General features: G+C 31.2%; 1 protein-coding gene across 1 annotated transcript; it reads left to right on the top strand.

The window, feature by feature from the left end:
• Nucleotides 1-18,695: 18,695 nt before the first annotated feature.
• Nucleotides 18,696-20,725, top strand: LOC107896203 (carboxypeptidase Y-like). Its single transcript, XM_016821305.2, has 2 exons — nt 18,696-18,961; nt 19,362-20,725. Exon 2 carries the CDS (start codon nt 19,908-19,910, stop codon nt 20,304-20,306), a length of 399 nt encoding a protein of 132 aa, XP_016676794.1. The 5' UTR covers nt 18,696-18,961; nt 19,362-19,907; the 3' UTR covers nt 20,307-20,725.
• Nucleotides 20,726-24,500: the final 3,775 nt, after the last annotated feature.

Below are 24,500 nucleotides of genomic sequence, written 5' to 3' on the forward strand. Positions count from 1 at the left end.
AAAGACATATATGATATATTATTACATAAAAAAAGAAAGCCATGCATTTTAGCTCATATTGTGACCGAAACTAAAAAGAAAGAAAAAGAACTAGATCTTGGTATATTTAGCCATTGTTGGTTCAATTTTAAGATCAAGAACAAAGGAAATCGAACTTGGATCAGGGAAAAACAAAAATAGTTGAATAGGCGATTTGTAACGTCCGTCGATATCTGAGGTAAGACTTTAAGTAATTAAACATGGTTTATTTTGAACATATAATGTTTTACTGTGATGATTCGAATTTTATAATCTATTAGTATAATAGTTGAATGTGATGTATCATTGAATTATTGTGGTTGAGTTTCATTCGACTGATTTAAAAGCTCTGAAAGTGTGTATGTGTTACATGGAATATTATATGATTCGATATATGAAATGTTGCGGAATGATTCTATATTTGTGATATTCGGGCTTTGAGCCTAGCAAGCCTTGTACTGGTGACTTTGATTGGGCTTTGTGCCTAGCAGGCTTAATGTCGGTGAATAAATATCAGACCTTGGGTCTAGAGGCCTTGTGCCGGTGTGTGATTCAGGCTTATGCCTAGCAGGTTTTATACCGGTGGTTTGTTTACAAGTCTGTGATTATAAGAGTTCAAATTATTGTGGATATTGAGCAAGTGAAATTGAGATAAATTACCTTGTTTATGTTCGGCCACATAGGTAAGTACATGTAAGCTTATATTGAACTTGTATATTCGGCTGTATTTGAGGTTATATTGAATTTTAGTATTCGATTACATGTGAGCTTATATTGAACTTGTATACTCGGTTATATGTGAAGTTATCTTGAATGTGCATATTTGGCCATATGTGATGTTCTTTTGAATTTGAACTATAAGTTACATGTGATATTTTATTTAACTTCTATATATTCGGCCATATGTGATGATATAATGAATCTTGTGTTTTCGGCCCTACATGTAAGTGTCTATGTGATGAAATAATTGATCTTGTATAATAGGCTATATAGGAAATATTTATGTGATGTAATATAATTGATTTTGAACATTCGGGCAATGTATCTTAATATGTTAAAGTATAACATTATTGGTATAATTTGGTTAGTTGAATGTTTTGATTATTCAGTAAGTTGTTTATTTTGCTTAAGGCTTACTAAGCTAAGTTAGCTTACTCTGTGTGTGTTTTGTTACTCTTTTTTATAGATTTTGGGTGTATGTTACGAGCTCGGGGATCGTTATCAAAGTCATCCACACTATCGTCAACTTTCGGTACTTTTAAAAGTCTATTTTCAAACTTATGGCATGTATAGGCTAATAAGTATTTTGTTAAATTTTGGATATCTATAAACTTAGCCATGCGAATATGGCTTAACTTCATAGTTTGGATATGGTTATGTTTATCAATGGTTTATTCCGTTTTGATTTAATGTTATGTGAAATGAATGAAAAATATATGTGATTGGTGATTTACGTTTTGGAAATAGCTTGAAAATGGTTTATTGAATTTGGTTGTGTTTGATAATTCGATTATGGTGCATGTTTAGTTAATTATCAACATAAGTTCATATGTTAAGCTCGTTTAGAGTATATTTTGATATGCATGATATAGGGTATGTTTTGTTTTTATGAAAAGAACTTAGTTAGATTTGCATGTAAAGTATATGTGTATTTAAAGTGATTAGTTGTTTTATATAAATTGTATGTGAGATAAAGATATTTACCAAATGAATAGTGATTTGAGTAATAATATACTATGGGAGTTATATGAATTTTAACAAGATGTTAATTATATGTATATATATACATGTACATGTTGTGTATTCGAATGAAGCTTGCCATAATGGTTTGATTTATAATGAAATTATATGCGTATATATATATATATATATATTTGTTAATGAAAATGTGATTATTTGAATGGTATAGATTCTGTTAAATTTGAAGTATGTTTTGTAAATGTAATATGATTATTAATTTGTTTGAATATGTGAACGTTCGGAATTATGTTTTTGTTCTGTAATGCCTCGTAACCATAATTCGGCGACGGATATGGGTTAGGGGTGTTACAACCCTTACCTTTGGAAATACTATTTTGATCAGGTAATTTGATGCTGCGTTGTAGAATTGAGGTAAAATTGATTCTATCTTTTTGTCATTCTTATGCATGTGGTGGACATTTTGGTCCCAAACAAATTATACATAAAGTACTTGAATGTGGATTATGTTGGCCACATATTTTCTGATATGCATATTTGTTCTGTAAGACATGTGAAAAGTGTCAAAGGGTAGGAAACTTGAGCCGAAAAAGTTAAATGCCTTTAACTCTATACATGTCTGTGAAATATTTGATATATGGGGCATTGATTTTATGAGACCTTTTGTCTCATCATACGGTAACATTTATATTTTACTTGGAGTTAACTATGTGTCAAAGTGGGTGGAAGCTAAAGCCACTCGTTGTGCTGATGCCAAAACGGTAGTGGATTTTCTACAGAATTATATTTTTTTTCAGATTCGGCACACCACGAGCATTGATCAGTGATCGAGGAATGTATTTTTGTAATAAAGTGATCAACACACTTTTGAAAAAATATGGGGTAGTGCAACGAGTCGCTACTACTTATCACCTTCAATCAAACGGTCAAGCAGAAGTGTAGAATCGAGAAATAAGGTTGATTTTAGAGAAGACCGTTAAGCCAAATAGGAAAGATTAGAGTTTGCGACTAAATGATGCACTATAGATGTACCGTACAACTTATAAAGGACCAATAGGTATGTCTCATTATCAATTAATTTTTGGTAAATCGTGTCATCTTCTTGTAGAACTAGAACACAAAGTATTTTGGGCAGCTAGACAATGCAATATGGAGCTGCTGGTAAGTATCGTAAGTTACATAATTAGGACCTTAAGGAAATTCGATGAGAAGCGTATGAAAGTGCCCAAATTTATAAGGAAAAGATCAAGGCATACCATGATCAAAAGATAACCTGTAAACAATTTGTGGTAGGGAAGAAAGTATTACTTTATGACCTTATATTAAGAATTTTTACAGGTAAGCTTTGAACTAAGTGGTTAGGGTCTTTTGTTATTACTCATGTATTTCCGCATGGTGTAGTTGAAGTCAAAAGTGAAGAATCAGGAAAAGTCTTCAAGGTCAATTTCTATGAAAATTTTCAAGTCCACATGGTCGAGGAATTAGTCCTCGAAGAGTGGTTGAATAAATTTCTAGGTCATCAAGCTAGCGATGTTAAACAAAGCACTTTTTAGGAAGCAACCCAAATTTATTTTTAGTTTATTGAATTTTTTAAATTTCAGTTTAATTTAGATTGAAAATAAAATGAATAACAACTAGATTATTATTTAATCAGATTAATGTGTTATTTTCAGGGACGTAATGAAGGTTGTCAATTTTCTAAAAATCAGATATCGATTGTGGCGTGGACGGATCGTGCCAAGTGCTACCATTTATTTTCTTCACAAACCAACACCCAAAGCCCAATCCTAAATAATAATAAAAACAACTACAACAAACACATACCTAACCCAAATAAACTTTTCCTACAAACAAAACCTAACACCCCTAATCCAAATAAAAACCCCAAAACCCAAAACCAATTAACCCACCTACCCCATACCCAAAATAAACCCAATTCCTCAACACTTAAACAAGCCCAATGAAAACCCAAAAGAGAAACGAAAAAAAAAAAGAAAAAAGAGGGGGAGAAAATTGGGCCACACGGCCAACATTGGCCCAAAGAGAAAGAAAAAAAGAGATCAAAAGAAAAAGAAAAGAAAAGGCCCGAACCGGCCAAAAAAAATAAAACATCTAAACCTCCTTTCTTCTTCATCTTTTCATCTTCTCCATACAAGCAAAAAAAAAAAAAACTCTAAGTCTTTAACACCACACTGTCATGACCTCACACCACAATGCTGCCATCATCGTATATTGACGTTACTATTGCCGACCTTCGTTATCATCAATCTTGGATCTCGTTAGTTGCTGTGGTCTCATTGTTTCTCTACTCGCCAAACAGTGCCCTCTCTTTTCTCCTCCATCACTATTCACTTTTTTTTTCTTCCACTGTCATTCGTATCTAATTCTTTCCACCATGAACCACTATTCGACAACCCCTTCTCTCACCCATGTACCATCGCACTCCCCTAGCACCTAGTCACTGTCAATCCACGAACTTTGAAATGCTTAACCAATGCCATTTATCTACCTCCCACCACCACCTTTCGAAAATTGATCCAACCCACGTCACTACTACCACCAACCACCACTGTCGTTCCTCGACCGTCAAGCCGTCAACCACCATCGTGAGCAAAAATAAACAAAACCGTTGGTTTCATTGACTATGGTTCGAACTCAGAACCAAATGACTGATAGTATTTTGACTTCACTCAACCATAGACAAAATCGATTTTCAGCACCTCCTTTTGTTGATTTAGACAATAACGAACTGTCACCACCCTCTACAAGACAAACGGCCGCACCAATGAGAACTTGTTGCCAATGAAGCCCAACTACGATTGAAACAAAACATTCGAACAATAGCCCTATTACTCTCAAAAGGTTGATTCCTAACCTACAACCTGTTTTACATTTACTAGCATATTATGCAGGTTACTCGGATGAGGTCGAGACTTTTAACGACGACTAGAAACGAGCGTGTTTCTCATCGTCAAGCATGATAGTCCACCGCGCGAGCCCATCGAACACTGATACATGAGCTAGTGATGCCTCCACACAACAATGCTGACGCTGCTGGAAATTTGAGTCCACCACCCGACTCGCCCGGTGAAAATGTTCGACATCACAAGATGGTCAACGTAATAGACAAGGCCATGCCTACACTGTTCCCACCAGAGGAAAATTATGAGGGTTTCTAAACTTTTTGACCTCGGAGCATCATGCAAGATACGACAACATTCAATAATGTCCACTCCCAGTTTGTAAGCAAATTGATCTTTACACCATTGATATGTTAAATATTTGTGATATTGTGATAAGCTATTTTGATGCTATTGGTTGGAGTTCATTTGCAAATATTTCATGTAGTGCATATTATGAATTGATTTATGAATTCTACACAATATTTAGCTTCAACATCAATACGTTATAAAATGTTGAAAAGTAAGACATTGTCTTTGTTCAGTTAGTTGGTAAAGACTTTAGGATGTCAATTTTTGATTTTAACATTGCCATGGGTTTCGTTGACCTTGACAACATTCAAACCGATTCCTACCAGACTATTTTGTTAGATATTCCAAGTAACATTGATGCTCAAGATTTTATTGTGCTTTAACTCATTCTAGAAAACAATGTTATAATCCAAAGACCTCTAAGGACTTGTTGATTCATGAACCTGCTTTGAGATATATTCATCGATTTTTATCTTTTAGTTTTTCAGGTCGAAATGATTAGTCATCTATTTTAACTAAAATTGGATTTTTTTTTGTGGTGTATGCATTTTTTATTTAAAGTTAATTTAGGATATTGGTTTGCATTGAACTTCCATGTTGTTTTACGCTCTAATCGACCACTAATACTTCGCCCTTATATTACAAACTTAACCTCTCAACTATTTTCCTCTGAAGTCGATTTCTCATCCTTAATGTGTGCATATACTATGGATAGTCTAGATGAATATTGTTTGGATTATATAGGTTTACTTGTCGGCACCCCAACTGCGTATTATTTTGTTCCTCCAGGTAGATGAATTGCTTGCAGTAATAAGGTCTTTCGCCAACGTCCAAATTTTGCAACTAGGGAACAAGAGGAGCAACCGCCTTTCGCTATGGAGGAAAGACTAAATTGCATTGAGGCTCATATCGAAACAATAAAGGCCAGCATGACCAGTATCCTCACAATTTTGCAAAATGGTCACTTCCACCATCTCCGCCTCACTAAAAAATACACAGGGAGTACACTTTACCTTCCTTTCTATTGTACTTAAATTCTTTACAATATGCTTGAGGACAAGAATAAGTTAAGTAGGGGGAGAGGGATAAGGAAGATGCATGATTGTTTTTCCTTTAGCATGCATTAAATTCATATACTGGGATTATTCGTTAGTTTGTTTGACATTGAGCCTTTAGTTCCTATACTTAGTCAACTTAAATAATTTGGTGAACCTTGGCTTAAATGTTCATTATCTAAGTTTAATCGAAGTGTATGTCATTAAATTGTTTAATGACATTGAGCCATTAAATGTTCATTATCTAAGATTGATGCTTTACAAATTTGGTTGGTAAGCATAACATTTTTATGAATATATTATTAAAAAAAGAAAAGAAAAGAAATTATAATAAAAAATACATAAATAAATCCTACTCCACTAATAGCTTAGGTTATGAGTAAGGATGTTGGGAATGTGACCGAACTGAATAACCAGAATGAGGTGCTTAAGTTGTCATCTCATTTCACGTAAAAAGACTCGAGTGACAAAACAAAAACTTGCAAACACTCTGCTGCTGTGAGTAGGGGAAATAATTCATTTGGAGACGTGTCAAATTGAGTAACCAGAGTAGGGTGCTTAGTTTTCATCTTAGTTCGCGTAAAAATGTTTGACTATGTCCCAAATTTACTACATTGAGAATTAATACCTTGCAAATTTTGGTTTAAATTCAATTTAGTGAAATGATTTAAATTACATTTTTAAATTTTATGGATACTTGTTGATTAACATGAGTAATTGAGCATTTAATTCATTTTTCACCTAAACTGTTTGAATTGATAATTGTTGTGAAGGAGAGGCTTGATTTTTGATAAATTAGTGGATAATGTCTATTGTAGTAACTTGCAGTATGCTTGAGGGCAAGCATAGACTAAGTAGGGGGATTTAATAACATGTGAAATTTGCATGATTTATTGTGCTTAAATCAATTAATTCTTGAATTGATCACTGCTAAATTTGTGATTTTATGTTTTAATCCTGTTAGGAATGCAATTGGGATGCTATGAGTCAAAAACAAGCATAAAATGACTAATTTACAGCATAGTTAATAATGTGGGGCCAAATAAAAAACTTGGAAATAGTCAAGGACTTATCAGATTTCTTTTGACTTTGTAAAAGCTAAAATTAGAAGAAATTTAATTTGATTTTTATTTAATTCTAATTTTGTGTAGTGGGTAGTTAGGCCAAATTTAGTAAATAATTTATATATAAATAAGACATTTGTGGTAGCTTGAAAACACACTTGAATTTGCTTAAGCAATTAAATTAAACCATTTTTTTCCTTCCAAATTTATGCGTGTAGATACTGTCATTCCATTTCCATTTGCTTATTTCTTTGCAAATTAGTTTAATTTCTTTCCAGATCCCTTCCATTTCCAACTTTCACCATTTTTCATTTAAATCCGCTCCATAACCAACTAAAGCATGATTTATTTCATACTTCACTAAATTCTAACTTAACTTTAGGCTAATATTTCTTTCCGGTCAAGAATTATGAGATACGTATCCGTTCTAAATATCCTTCCAATAGGTATTCATTATCTTTCCTACATATCAGAATTGACAAATTCATCCTTTAAAGTTAACTTGATTTCAAATCAAAAAGCGCGTTGGGTTGGAGTTGTGTTTGCAGACAGTTGGGGAAACGAGTTGGTCGTGCTGTATTCGGATCTTTGAGAAAAAGTTAAGTGAGATAGTGATCAGGTTTAAATGGCCTACGCAGTTGAGGCTATTAGCCATGTGTCCCTTGTTCGAAACTTACACAGCATGGGGTGATTCCAGATGGCCTGGCTACACCGTCGTGTGTCCCTTGTTTTGAATTTTTGCAATTTTTTCCTAAACTTCCAAATTGTTTCAAATTGATCTCGAATTGCTTCTAAGCTATTTTTAGGGCCTCTAGAGCTCGATTTAGTGACAATATGCATGTATATGAATGGTTTATAATGTGGTTATATTATTGAATGATATAAAATTTAAAAGTTTCTAATTTTACGGTAATGCTTTGTAACCCTAATCCAACGATGATGACAAATTAGGGGTGTTGCATCTTACCTTGTGATGATTGCAAAGCCTCGGGAATTTAGTTCTTGTTCCCACGTAGGTCCTAACAATTCCCATATATGTTTCAAATCCCATTGTTGATTGTTTGTCTCTTTGAGACCTGTTATCACAATTCCATAATGTTTAAGTGGTGTTTATTGGTTTAATGTCATACCATTACCCACAATCGACATCGTAACAGCCCATTTTACAGTAGTGTCAGAAATAGTACATTCGGGATATCCAATGAGTGAGTACGTAAATAATACTATTTAATATTTATGATTCAAATATAGTATTATATAGAATTTTGATCTAATAATTTTTGCTATTTGAATATATAGTTAAGTACAAGTGGTTTATCCCTAAAGTCAAGTGATTTTAGAAAATGAGTTATCAATACTTCGTTTTTATGAACCTTAATATTTAAATATTTACAGAGTGATTATATAGATGTATTGAAATTTGGTCTAGAAATTTTGATGTTTGTCTAGTTAATTAAAGAAAAAGGACTAAATCGTAAAAGTTACAAAAGTCAATCACTATTAGTTTAAAAGGACTAATTGACTATAAAAACATAGTTGAATACATTTATATGGTAAGTTAACCATACTTATAATTTTGGACAGTATGTATATATACTTTAGTTTAAAAATATGTAAATTAATGACAATTTGGTAATTTATAAAATGATAAAGTAAAATAAAATAATAAAACAAAAGAAACATGTATCATCTTTCTCATTTCTTTTCATTTCCAATTGAAAAACCATAGTTGAAACAATAGAGCAATTGACCAAGCTTCATTTCTTATGCATGATTAAGAACTTGTAAATAATTGCGAGAAAGAAAAAATTACTAATTAGCCCATGATATTGTCATCTTTGTTGTTTAACAAATAATTGTCATCTTTGTTGTTTAACCCTAGTAAGTTCATATGGTTTAATTAGGTATAATTTGTAATATTATATTGATATTTGAGTTGTTGTATGTTAATATATATGCATGTATTTGAATTGTTACAAATTGGTATAAAGTGAGAAAATGAATTAAATTGTAAAATATTATATGATTACCTGTATCGAGCCCGGATGAACATAGGATAGGATACAATTAGCATGCCAATAGGTTATATTGTGCGTGGTACGGGATAGGCTTGTGATGAGATGATGATTCTTGACTTGTTACTGTCCACTGAATATACCAGAGTCTAGCATTTGTTGCAGATTATCATGTTATATATATTTACAGTGGTTTTGGTGTGTTATTGGGGACGGATGTTAGCCTACGAGCTTGGCAGTTGGTGCCCAGGTGTGTTTCCAAAGGGATGTTAGCCTACGTGTTAAGCACTTGGTGCCTAGGTGTGTTATCAGTTGGTTTGGCTCATTTGAGCATTCTGGTGTATTCTAGATGGTTAATTGTGTATCCGTATATGTCTATATCATCCATCGGGCTAAAAATTTTATGGTTAAATGATATGATATTGATATGTATTTGATTTTTAATTAGGATACTTCGATGGTGAATGATATAAGTGTTCATAGTTTTTGATAATATATCGTAACTTGATAATGGATGAAATGATATAAATGTGATGATTATATGACTCGTATTTACAAAACTCACTTGTTGAACTGTTGTGGTTGATAGGGTTAAAGTTAATTTAGCTAGTGATTTTGTTAATTACTAAAATGTGATTATATAGTAAGTTATAATTTTCAACTTGTAAACTTACTAAGCTCGTAAAAGCTTACTCGATTCATTTTCATGTTTTCTTGTAGATATCATTTTATGGAATCGAGCAATCGGATCAACTTGAAGCTCACACTATCCAACTATATTTTGGTAGAATTTGATATGATTACTTTTGGGATATGTGGCATGTAATAGGCGTGTGTTGTATATGTTTTGAATACTTACTTCATGTGTTACATCTTAGGTTGGTGTAAAATTGTTTAAGCTTGGTTTTAGCTTGCTTGTTTATGTGCATTTGGTTTTGGTATGCATATGTTCATGTAGATATGTTTTTGGCCATTTGGTATAAACCTTATGAAAGTGTTTGAAATATGGTAAGATTGAATGTGAATGGATTAGATAAAATGGCAAGTTTGACATGTGTTTGATGTAAAGACTTGTGAACTTTAAATGCAAATTAGTTTGGTATGAAATTTGGATTTGGTTTGTTAATTGAATTGTGGTGTCAATGAGGGCACATTGGTTAGGCACTTAGGTTGAAAATTTTGATATTTTTTAAGCATGTTTCAATGTAATTTGAAGGTATGGAAATGGTTGATATCAATTTGGCTTAGTACTTAAGTTTTGGATTAAGTTTGTCTTATTTTGTAAGATTTTTAAGGTGCATATGGCCTAGGACATGGGCTGTCACATGGTCATATGCCACAAACGATCTCACCACACGACCATGTTTCTTATTGATTTTAGGTGCAAGATTGTCCACACGGTCACATAGAGTTAACGGCCTAGAAGCACAATCGTGTGACCCTACTTCGATTTGCACACAAGCGGGCACATAGGCTGCGACACAGTTGTGTGACCCTTATTTCAAATTGTACACGGTTTGGTCACATGACCATGTTTCTGCGCCACACAATTGGGCTTTGTCACATGGCCGTGTGACCCTTGTTCCCAAAATTTCAAATTTTTCTAAATTTTCTGTTTTGTTTCAAGTTAGTCCTTGATTGTTCTCAAACTATTTTTAAGGCTCCATAAGTTTGATTTAAGGCCCGGCAATGTATTTATGCTATGAATGAAATTTAGAATTTAATGTTGTTATTTAAATTATTAAATGAATAGTTTGATGATGTTAATTGTTTGATATGTGTTGTAATATTCTTTAACCCTAATTTAGTGACAGAGACGGGTTAGAGGTGTTACAGACATAGTATTGCCTTTCCAAATTTGAATATCTAGGGCTTGTCAGCATATATCACATCCTTTGAAGTTGTTTCGCCACGTCCAGGAATTAATAGGTTTGGATTGTACTGAAAAAAAGTTTTGTGAAGTGCAATATTTAGCTAATAGAAATGATTACGCTAGTGGATGAGGTTGCATTAAGAGTCTCCATGCTTGTTTACAAAAAAGTGCATCATTCATGATTTCCGTTTTTCAAATTCCTAGATCACCAAGAGATTTCAGCGTGCAGATATTATCCTAATTGCTTAGATGTAATATTTGTGTTATCATTTTGTTCCCACCAAAAGTCATGAATGATTTTGTTAAGCTTCTTTGTAATATTCTTGGGGTGCTTTGGTGCAAGATAGAGTGTAGAGTGATGTCACTAACAATGTGGATTGAATGAGAACTAGTTTCCTGATCGGAAAGAGAAGACGACCTTTCTAAGTTTCTAATTTACCCTGGAGTTTTTTCACAGTCTGTTGGAAAAATAGCCACTAGTTATGTAGGTATCTCATATGGTATCCTAAATATTTGATTAGATTCTTCGAACATTGTACACCCAAATCCTCGTAATCCATCATTTGTGTCGAGCTTTCCCTACTTTGTTGTAGAAGACTTTAGATTTATTGTAATTAATAGAAAGCCCCCCAAAGTGGTAGTATGTGTTGATGATAGCTTTTAGGGCTCGTGATGATTGAACGTTGGCTTTGAAGAAAATATAAGAGTCATCAGAAAAAAGTAGATGATTAATAGGTATGCAATGTTTGTCGATGCGAATCCCTGACACTCGTGAGGAGTGTTCTGCTTGGAGTGACATCAAAGAGAGAACATTTTGGTATAGGAGAAACATGTTTTGACATGTTTTGCCATATTGTGACTATGTTTCATGAACAAGAATGTGATTTTTAAGTTACTAAAGCTAGGTTTTTGACATGGTGAAGTTTGGGGCTTAAAATGGGAGTTTTTAGGGAAATTGTGACCCTAGGAGTAAGGGTATCGATACTTGGCCCTAAAGGTACTACACCCCAATTGATAGAATACCCCAAAAATAGAATAGGGATTAAGGTATCGATATATTTGGCCTTAGGTATTGCACCTCTTGTACCTTTTGGGGCCACTACACTGTTTAGTGCAAAAAAAGCCCTCTAGGGCTCAAATTTGGCCCCGGATGCTTCCGAACACCCACGAATTATTTTAAAATGATTTTAACAAGATTTTAAAACTCTAAAAATTAGTTTATCCATTTTATATGATTTTATAAAAATATTTTATTATTTATTTTCTCAAATAAACTATTGGTTTTGCTCTGAAAATATCATGTTAGCGTCTATCATTCGTATTGACCATCATGATGGGCGAGGGGCTTTATAGTCTTGATACCTAGGGGCTAGGTATCGATACTTGCAAGTTAGTAGCTAAAATGTTACAATAAAGTGGCCAAGTCTTGAGACTTTTGGGCTAAGTCTAGAAGCTGATAGGCCAAGTCTCGAGACTTGATAACAAGTCTCGAAACTTACCCTACCGCACCTGTACAACTTGTGTTTTTAATCGTTTTAAGCCCTTTGGAATCACATTTCATGTTTTGGGGATGTACAAACACCAATTATTTTAAAAGTGTTTCAAATTTTTTGTTCACCTAAATCTCGATTTATAAATTTTATTTTTTGTTTTAAAGTTGTATCTTTACTTGAATGCTGGTTGCAAGCATAGAGCATTTGTGTTGATAATATCTCCTACTCGTGCCGGATGTTAGAATGGGTAAGGGGTGTTACAAAAGTGAACTTTCATCTTTCTCTGGAGCTATTTTCATTCAATTCAAGATTAATTTTTTCTATTTAAAGAACCATAACTTTAATATTCTATTCATTTTGGCATACTTCTAACTTATTAATGTTAACAATAGAAACTAATAAATAATATAAAATTTTTTTTATTTAGATGCTTTATGAAATTGTTGGATGTTATTTTATCTATTTATAGTGCTGAAATTAGTTTCAATTGACATATAAATATAATACTAATAAGTGATAATTAAAATTAATAAAAGTAATTTATCATAATAAGACATAAGTTACTAATTAAATACTACTAATTAAGGTTGAGTCTTAGTTCAGGTGAAATCATTGCTATTGTAGCAACGAGAAGGGCATCACTTTGAGCATGTTTAAGCGAGTTTTTTACTTTGAGCATGTTTAAGCGAGTTTTTCTTACAATTTAGAGTTGGGAGAGGGTTATGTGTAGAATTATTGCATAAGAAAGTTCAAAAAGTAGTACTAATTAAGTGTTGAGTCCTTTAATGTTGAATTCCCCTTGCATGAGCGTCGTTCCTTCAGGAAAGAATCTCAAACTCCTTTGCAGTGGACGCCTCCTACAATAGGCTGTCTCAAATTTAATGTTTATGTGCCGAATGTGGAGATGTAAGGGACGAGAAAGGTAAACTTGTGGCAATCTTTGAACCTCTAGAAAATATAGATTCTGACTTAGCAGAACTGAATGCTATTCAAAGTGCTTTAGAAGTTTTTGTTAAATCTTAATGGGCAAATAACAAAGACTTCGATTGTTGAGATGGACTCAATAGTGGCTGCTTTATGGTGTTCTAATCCGCTGCTTCGTCCTTAGAAAATTTGCTAAAATTGATAATTATATTAGGCTGCTTAGAAGTGTCAATGTTTGTAGAAAAGTGAAAGTTGGGCTGATGCTCACAAAAGCTAGTGCCGGTAGAAGTTCCTTTTCCATAGCATAATGTATACTGTCGATGGCTGTATGGATGCGCTGGTCTCTTCATTTTAATAAAATATCATATGGTCGAGAAAAAAAAGTCATTAAAGTGTTATAAGAGCTATATTTCTTTAATTATTAATTATTTAATATATGATAAATTAAAAAATATATATTATTATGAATTTATTTAAAAATATATTTTAAATGTTAATTTAATAATATAATTAATCATAAAAATAATTACATAAACTTAAAAATTTCTCCTAAAACTCCTGCTTTAAAACTTAGGTGGGATAAATTATTTTTTTTGTTTTACCTTTTATATAACAAAAAATTCGTCAGTTTGCAATACTTTAACCTGAACTGCGGTTTAGATTAGGCTCGCTTGAAAAATAGAAGAGTTTGGGTAAAAATATAGGTCTAAAAAATATGCTTTAGCAAAAAAAATAAATACCCGTTTAGAAAGTGATCAGGTCTCGAATAAGATTTTTTCGCCTGGCTCGAATTTGCTATTTTCCATGTTTTGTTATTGTTTTCCCACTTGTTACCGTTGTTTTACAAATATTTCACTATTTATATTACTACTATTTTATTGTTAATATTTGGATATTATATAACACTTATTTTGTTGTTAATTTTGCTATTATTTTAGAGGCATTTGCTTGTTAAGTTGCACTTATCTTATTGTTATTTAAGTATAAAGACTTTTTTTAATTTATTTTCAATTTGTTAGGAAACATCTATTTTAATATTTTTAGTGTATTTAATGTATTATATTTTTAAAACTTTTTTATCTAAAAAATAATAATAATACTATCAAACCAGATCAGACCTGAATCAGATTTAAATTGAACAAAAAATTAAGCTTATTTTTTGAGTTAAACCCGAATCTAAAATTTTGTTAAGACCGATCCATAAACAACTTACTTTTAACCTAATGAATAATCTTTTTATTAGACTCAATCACGGAAATTTTATTAATCAAGAGGTGTAACCACCTAATAAAGTAGTACATGATATCTGCTCTATCAAACTGAATACAGAAAAGAAAGAAATACTCTTTTTTATTAATCTAAGGGATATTAGCATAAAGTCCAAACTAGGATTACTTGACCGCACACAGAATCCAAATCTAAAAAATATATTACTATACCTTATATGGCTTGATAAAGTTTCACAACTAGAATCTATAATTATTTTATAACAAATGTCTGTAACTTTCACAAAGTTTCAAATGGTTATACCATTTTGTCAACAATCTCTCTCCACGAAAAGCCTATAGGTTTAGGTAATCGGCAATATAAACTTAAAGGGTAAACTGTAAAACTTTTTATGGTTATTTACAAAATATCATTCAATATTTAATTTTATCATTCTTTTTTTTTGTTATTAAAATTATACAATGTGTAAATGTTAAATGTTAGAATTTTTAGAATTAAAATTAAATTGACATAATAAATAAACGTTGAGGGTTAAAATTATTATTATGCCAATTTTAAAAATTGTCACCGATAACCAGTTGGTGACCCAAAAAAAAATAATTACGTGAACATTTTCAATGAAAATTTTACGTCTCTTAGCTTCTTATTTCATGCTACATAGGCTAGTTTATTTTGAACTCATGAGTGAAGTCATAAAATTTTTTATAGGGTCGAAATTAAATTGTAATTTTTTCAATAGTAAAAATGTAGTATTTGCCATTTTAATAGTCTATATCTTTATAATTTTTATAGGAATAAATCAAACTTTATCATTTTTAGGGGGTTAAAGTGTAATTTTACCTTTACTAATTTAAAATTTAAGGGCATAAATAAAAAAAATTCCATTTTAGGGGGCGGGGCACCTGCTAGCCCCCTAGCTACACCTTTGTTTAAACGGCCTATGGTATTGTAATAGTCAAGTAAAAAGACTTCTCGAGCCCCTTTAAAAAAATCGAAGCAATTTAATCTTTGTCATTTTCGAAAGTGAGTAATTAACGATAATTAAGCACGACGTTGATGTCTTCCATCAATTGTATATAATTTTGATTGGTGTGGTAATAAATTTAGCCTTAGTTGTTTACACATTTTTTCATTTTGACATTATTCTAATAAATTCAACAATTTCAGCTTCAACATTTACATATTCACACAAATGTTGCGGGAAAAGTTGTTAAATTAGGACAAAATTAATAGAATGTGTAAAATTTGAGAGCTAAATTTATTATTATACCAATCAAAATCATGTAAAATTGATGAAAAATATTAATATCATGATTAACGGTTCTTAATTGCTTACTTCTGAAATTAACATAAATTAAATTATTTTAAATTTTTTGAAAGTGACCAATTTAATCAATTTCAAAATTTATAAAAAAAAAACTGGAGACATATTTTAGCCCATTAGTCATCTGACAAATTGAATATATACCTCTTTCAATCACATTTTATACATGTAATTGTATTTTATACACATCTGAAAATGGGAATTAAAGATATGACTCTCATCTTGCCGGATATTTATTTTTGGTATAAAAGAAGGTCTAGTCCCTAGGAATAGAAAAGAGTATAGCAAATGGCACATCACTAATTTTAAATATTTAATACTAAGTGTCGAAACCATTTTTTTTAAAAAAGGGGGATCGACTTTATATTTTAAAAATGATAAACGAAAATTAGGAGTCGCCACCAATCTTTTTTGTTTAGGTGTGATCGGATCACCAAAAAGTTTGGTCATTTTAATAAAATATTTTAGTTTACTAAAACGACATTTTTGGTCTACGAAACTTGAGAGAACGGGTTCGGGAGTCAGTTACGTACGAGGAAGGGTTAGCACCCTCGTCACGCCCAAAATTGGTACCTAATCGATTAATTATCATCTTAATATCGAAAGTTGAAAAGATTTTAAAATAAACTTTAAAATACGATCCCTTTTTATGAATGTTTGGATAACTCGAAGTGGATATTAAGATTCTTTTGTTTCGAGGAAATAAAATATCACATCCAGCACGTAGGACACGACATTTCAAACCTTCGATGCCAAAATTATCTCATGATTTCTAAAACTCATGCATTGAAATTTTAAAAAGGATATTTGGTTATTCGGTCAAACGATAAATCGAAACCCAACACGTAGGGCACGATTTCTCGAAATTTCCAAACACGAAATATTGTCTTTTTTGTAAAAAATCTTATCTCAAGGTAATAAGATGTCATATCCAGTAAGTTAGGGCACAACACCTCAAATCTCAGAGAGTAAGCATTTTATTTAAAACTCGTATTGTGATTTAAAAGAATATGCCGTTATTTAGGTTAAACGAGAAAAATCGAAACCCAGTAAGTTAGGGCACGATCTCTCGAATTTCCCAAACACGGAATATTGCCTTTATTAGAGAATTTTCTTTTTATGAAATAATAGCAAATATGAAATTTAAAACGATGTGTATTTGATTTGGAGTATAATAAAACCACTAATTATGTATGAGTATGTTGAAACATAATTTACGATGTGATTTGGATGAAATAAAACATAAATGTAATATATAGCATGTAACAATACTATGTGAATAATATGTTATATTAATGAATGTCAACAACATGAATATAATAGCAAATGATTTATAGGGCACGTAATGAAAATATTCACATAATACATTATTTTAAAATCGACATTAACAATCAAAGAAAACAAAACAAAGTAATATATACAACAATTCGAAGTAGACAACATATATATAGTTAAAATAAATAATGTGTGAGAAAAAAAGCAAATTTTAAAATAAATAATACGAAAAGGGTTCAAAATGCACAAATGTATATAAAAATAAATAATTTAGATCTATTTAACATAAATAGTATATACAAGAAACGAGATATAAAAATCTAAAATAAATAATGTATGTGAAACAACTTAAAGTAAAATAATGTATATAACGGTCAAAAAGGTAAATAAATAACATATGAAGCCATTTAGAATAATTGGTATTTAAAATAATTTAAAAATAAACAACATAAAACGTATATAAAAAGTAAATAAATCAAATAGTTTAAAATAAATAATATATAAAAGGGTTTGAGATAAATAATATGTAAAAGAAATATTTGAAATAAATAATGTATACATATGTAGGTATAAGATAGATAAATTATATAAATGCAACCATAAAAGAATATACAAAAGAATATACGAATGACATAATATAAAATCAATGATTATACGAAATAATTTGAAACAAGATTTATTTACCAACAATTAATAAGATACATAAAGCATAAAACTTAATATAAACATTGTATAAAAAATAATAATAATATAGGCAAGTGTTTGAAATAAACAAAGTATAATTTAAAATTGGGAAACAAATGGTATACATAAATAGATTTAAAGGGAAAAAAATATAAACATGTTTGCAAGGAAATTTAAATAAGTAATTCAATTAAATTATGTATATATATATATTAATGTGTGAAAATAAATATCATATTAATCTTTAAAACATAGAATCATATAAAGGAGAATTTTAAAATAGACAAATTATAAAATAAAACAATCTCTTTTAATATATATATATAAACAAAAGTATAAAATGACAAAATAGAACAATACAAAATCAGTAAAGTAATCTCAAGATAATGATGAATAATAAATAAATTTTAAAGAAGATAAAAGAATTACCAGAGAAAGAAAAAATAAAAATAATAAAAAAATACTCCATTGAAATAAAAATAAAATCGCAGGAACAATTTACAAATGACTAAAATTATTAAAACTATACCGAAGACCAAAATTCGATGCAAGCCAACAAAAGGGGATTAAAAACGAGATTATCCCAAATACCAAAACGCAGTATTCTAGCGCGGACCAAATTGAGATGACGCACAAATTTCAGGGTAAAAATGAAAGAAACAGAATAGGGTTTAATTAAAAGGAAGCACAAATGGAAGGGACTAGCCACGAAAATTATCCATTTTAGGCGCACAGACCCCTCCCTTTACCCAAACGGCGTTATTTTATTTTTACTATTTAAATCAAACCTTTATTTTAAAACCATTTTAGCCTTTATTTATTTTTTATTGTTTTCTAAAAAAAACCTAACACTCTCAGACTCCCCATCTCTTCTCCTTCTTTTCAACCGACAAGGCCATTTCCTGCTCACTTAACCGCTGCCATGGCCGGTGGCCGGCGTTGCGGAGAACGAGCTTTAAGCTCTTTCTTCAAAGTCCCTTTTTGAAGGCTAAACCTTCAGCAACCAAAGAACGAGGAGAAAAGGAGTTCTCTGTCCCTTTGTCGAACCCGATTACAACGACGGAGAAATCACTCATACGGCGAGCTCGAAGGGATTCGGGTGAGCCATTTTTCCTTCCTTCTTAGTTTTTGCTTAAACAGATTCGCGAAGAGAAAGAAACAAATAAAAGAAAATACAGTAGAAAAAAATAAAAAAATCAAAATCAAAAGAACCAAGAACACCTTTTAATTTCCAACCTTTTTTTCGATTTGATTGTGTGCGTTTCGATTTCTAATATCTGTGTTACAATCTTTTTTTTTTTGTATTTAAAAAAAAAAGAAAACCCCTCTCAGAAATCCTCCTCCTGAATACAAACTATCCTCTGGCCTTTATAGCCATTTTTGCATTGTTTAAAATACATATTTCTTTGTTTTTACTGCCTTTGCTACTGTTTTGTCTTGTTTTTTGTACTATTTGCGTGTTGCCTTGTCTCTGTTCCCTCTTTGTTGCTTGTTTACAGGAGTTGATGGAGGAGAGTTTCGAGCGGCATGCGTGCTGGAGAAGTGGTACGGCGCTCATGGGTAGCGGCGCACACTACTGCTAGGGTTTCTCAGATGCTGGAACTAGTTTAGGTTTGGGCCATTTTGGGCTTGTTTTAGTTTGGGGTTTGGCCGTAAGGTTGGGTTTAGTTTGTTTTTTTTTTGTTTTTTTGGATAGGGTTCACAAAATTTGGGCTTTATATTTCTTGTCTATTATTGTAATGGGCCCCGGCAAAATTTAGTTTTCACACTAAGTAAACGAATCAACGAGCTAAGCTCACAGGTTTGTTCCTAGTTAAACTTATAGGTGTCATCATTTTCAGAGCTAGTAGCAAAAGAAGTCTCCAAATCTGACCCAACATCGCATTTGTACACTAATTAATGAAGAATATAGTACACACTAAAGGGCGATATTGCAGAATTGCAAGTGCGTTGACGACATAACTCTAGCTTTCTATCCATTATAAAAGGGCAGCAAGTGTTGTAATTCAGAACCATAGCAAAACCCCGAGATATTACTCCCAATTATGTCTAAAGCTTGTTTGCTACTGGTTCTCATTGGAGTGGTGGTTTTTATCATTACTCCTTCTCTAGCTAACCACGATAATGAGCCACCCCAACACCCTGGACCTAGTGGTAGGGGGGATGAGCCACCACACCACCCTGAACCTAGTGGTATGGGGAATGAACCACTACATCACCCCGGACCTGGTGGTAGGAGAGAGAAGCCACCACACCACCCCAGACCTAGTGGTATGGGGGATGAGCCACCACATCACCTCGGACCTGGTGGTAGAGGAGAGGAGCCACCACATCACCCCGGACCTGGTGGTAGGAGGGAGAGGAGCCACCACACCACCCTGGACCCGGTGGTAGGGGAGAGGAACCACCACATGGGGAAACACCACCTCACAGACACCTCTTGAGCGTGGAAGTTAAGGATGCACGTAAACCTCCACAAGCCCGACATAGTATACCAGCCAGTAAGGGAAACCCTCCCCATACTAATTGAGGAGCAACCTCACAGACCACCCCAAGGCACCCATCGGTCTAAAATATAAGCATCATCAGCAGCAGCATGTATGGTAGGACTAGATTTATTATAGAAATAACAGCTGATGCTGATTTATATCCTTTTAATATTTGTGTGTAGCTAGCTCATTACGTATATTTTGTTCCTGGCTTGGAGGCCATGCAAGCCTCATCACTCTGGTTTGTCTTTTTGTGATATATCGACTAGTTTGGGATCTTTGTTTTACATAAAAATTATCCATTTGTACTTTCGGCACCTTCAGATTTTTGGATTTTGTGAGCTTCGTCAGCCGAGCTTAACGAAGAATTTGTGATGAATCATGAACACAATCAAAGTAATCAATTTATAGCTTATTTTCTCATCTCCCAAATTTACGATTTTTGGTTCTTGTTCTTAAAAGCTTGAAATTAAAGAAAAAATTGAAATGGAGGTCGTCACTGGAAGCGTTCATAAAACCAGTTAACATCTTCAAATCCAAATTCTTGGCTTCGGCTTCTCCATTTATGTTTATTAATCCTTCAAATATTAAATACATTAATATTATACTATTATTTAAGCCTTTAATTGATTTAGTGTCACAAGTCAACCAAACACAAATTTAATTAGGGAAATTATAAAAATATCTTTTCATAATTAAAAATATTATATTATTTAAACGTATTTTAATTTTTTTTGAAAAACCCAATAAATATGGTTGAATTTGATCTTATATTATTTATATCAATAAAATATTAATTTTACCATTGAATTAAAACTTTATACACGCTTGTGTTATAAATATGTGGTTATGCATATGCATGAGATAAAACTATAAATATATTTTAAAATTAAAATTAAAAATAATTTTTTTAAAATATTTAAATAATTTAGTAATATTGATATGTAACACATTCACATCAAACTTGAGCATTATAAATTTTATTTAAAACCTGTAGTTTGATTCAAATTAAACGCATAATTACGTTCAATTAAGTTGGACTTATCCAATAGTAAAGTAATGAGAAATAATTGAATTTATTTGTTGAAAAATAATGGGAGGGTTGAGGATTTTGAAAATAGGGTCGGTAACCTGGAGTCATGACTTTGCTTGTTGAAGTTGAATTGACTCTCACTTTAGTTTCTTTTAGCATTGGCATTTTCTTCTTCCGGTAATATTTTCCAAATAGAACCTCCAGTTTTGAATTTTAATTTATGTTAAAAAAGATTACTGTCATGCTTGCTTCCATGAAAGAAAAATAGGACTTAAAATTGAGAAAGAATACTCACCTCATTCCCGGCACAAACAATATCAAATTTTTCTATAATTTTTTAACAATATTTTTTTAATTCACGTTGGGAAGATTAGATTCCAATTTTGTATATAATTTTTATTAATAAAATTTTAATAATAAGTTATATATTATAAAAATAGTAATTCAAATTTTCAATTTTAACTTTTTAAAATTTGAATAAATATATATAAATTATTAATAAAAATTAAAAATATTAAATTTTGGATCTTTTTCAATTTTCAGTTTTTAGAATTAATATTTTTTTTATAATTTTATAATTTTTTATATTTTTGAACTCATCTACAACGAATCTAGACAACTTGTTATCCAGATTCAAACGAACCAATACAACTATATGTCCAGGTTCATTCCAGATGTAATTTTTATTAATTATTTTAAAAAAATTATAATTTTTTAAAAATTTAGATTTAATTTTTGTTGATGTGGTATGCACATGTCATCTCCTGATAGGTACTGTCAACACGTTAGCGCCTTTAATGATCAAATTGGTTAACTAACAATTTCTATTAACAGAATTGTTTAGTTGATTTTTTTTATAATTATGAACTTAAAAAGGGTGCAATTTTTTTAAGAGATCAATTATTTTTTTATTTTCTTTTCTATAGACTCTTTTTTACCCTTAAACATTTGAATTAATGAACATTAATTAAAATTAAAAAAATTAATGGAAAGATCTTAATCCATTTTTATTCTATATAATTATATATTTAATATTTATTCTAATGTAATTAACACCTAAACTCAAAAATCATAGTTTCAAAAGAAATGAAACAAAGGAATTCTATGTTATAAATTACATTATGCGAAGCTTGATAGGGAAAAAATAACGTGAAACACTATAAATTAAGGCTCCGTTTATTTCACTAAAAATGATTTCTGGAAAATGAAATCTAGAAAATAACTTAGTTTTTTGGAAAAAAAACTAATATTTTTTTTGTGTTTGAATGAATCTGTATAAAATATTTTCGGTTGTTTGGCAGATTTCTTGAAAATATTTTAAAAAAGTTATTTTCAATGAAACAAACATACATTTGAGATTTTCTTATCTTTACATTATTTAATTGAGTTTATTTTATATCTATAAATTTATATTTTATATTGTTTTTGTATATACTGAACATATTTTCCTAAATCAAGGTTCATTACAACGTCTTTTTTAGTTACATGACTACCAAGTGTCAAATTAGGGCTGTCATAGTTGACACACGTTTCTCCCTTCCCCTTTCTTTTACCGTTAGTTGTAAATTCCCAAACGTCATTCAAATATTTTGATCTCTAGTAACTGAACCATTGTGATTTTCACCCTCTTCCAGATACCAAATTTCTTTCAAATTCAAAAAACAAAATCAAGAACACCATTAATTTCATCATTCTTTTCCTAGTGGGTTTTCTCAAATTTCAACCAACCATTTGTTGTTCTTCTCAATTGAGGTAAGGCTTTGTTTTTCTATTAGATTTTGATGTAGTCTAGCCTTTCAAATCAAGTTTTAATCCGTTGAAACAAGTATTTCATGTGTTGGCCGAAATTAGTAGTTAATGGTAGAATTCAGATTTTTAAGCGAAACTATTGTTTCTAATTGTTTTTTGACCTGTTTCGATGAGATTAGAAGGTTTTTAGACTTGCTTTAATCAATCGTTAAGAGATTTGAAAGATTTAATGATTTTTCGTTCAAAGTAGTCATGAACGACAAACTTTTTTTGAAAACTTAAATCTGAAATTCTGGGCATTTTAAAGGTTGAGACATGTTCTGAAATGTATAATTAGGTGTTTAGAATTAATTTGAAGCAATAGGAATAGGTTTAGATTAAGGAATCTGAGTTTCGAAAAAACTAGTTGAAATTTTCAGTTTAAAAAGGAGCTAGGTAGGATTTGTGTTTTTGTTTGATTATGTTGTGTTTATGGTTGTTAATCATTTTTACATATATTGTAATTAATGTTTGTGAAGACTTGGAACCGTTGGAGCCCTTTACGAGTAAGGCGAAAGGTAATGAAAAGCTAGTTTGAGTTTTCAGCTAATATGCGGAAGCGCGATTGGTGAGTGCTCGAAGTCGTTGCTAGTATGCGCGATTCATAACATTAAACAGGAGCTTAGGAATAGCCGAAACCCCTAACCTAAGTTCCGAGTGTAAGCCTTCTTTATACTTTTTTATTGTTATGAAATTATACCTAATGTATAGTAAGTTGTGAAAGGTGAGGCTGATATGACAGGTAATATGTGTGAATACTTGTATGTGATAAACTGATTTTAATGCACACGTATGTGACCTAATATATGATGGCTCAATGAGCATTTTTGTGGCACTAATAGTGCAATTAAATGTGAAACCGATAAGTATGCTTGTGTATGAGGTTGTGATATGAATTAATGTGTATGAATAGAGGATATGTGCATTAAAACGATAATTAAATATGTGTAATTGTGGATATTTTGGCCTTATGATCTCTTCAAACCATTGGATATAATTGGGTTGCCATAGGATGTAAGTACTAGGGCTGTTCAAATTTCGGTTAAAACTGAATTAACTGACCGAATCGATCTAATTCAATTAATCGGTTGGTTAACCAATCTAGTTTGGTCGAAGGTCGGTTAAAAGTTTTTTGAAATTTTGGTTAACAGTTAATTAGGTTCGAAATCGAGTAATTAACCGAATTAATTAAAGTTAATAAATAATATTATATATTATATGTATTAGGCTATTATTAATTCTGTTAATTCGAATAATTCGGTCAAATGGACACTATAAATTTTTTTAATATGTTTTATTCTTGTTTAAAAAAAACATATAAATTTTGA

The sequence above is a fragment of the Gossypium hirsutum genome, chromosome A10 (assembly GCF_007990345.1).
Source record: "Gossypium hirsutum isolate 1008001.06 chromosome A10, Gossypium_hirsutum_v2.1, whole genome shotgun sequence".
In the NCBI taxonomy this organism is placed as follows: domain Eukaryota; kingdom Viridiplantae; phylum Streptophyta; class Magnoliopsida; order Malvales; family Malvaceae; genus Gossypium; species Gossypium hirsutum.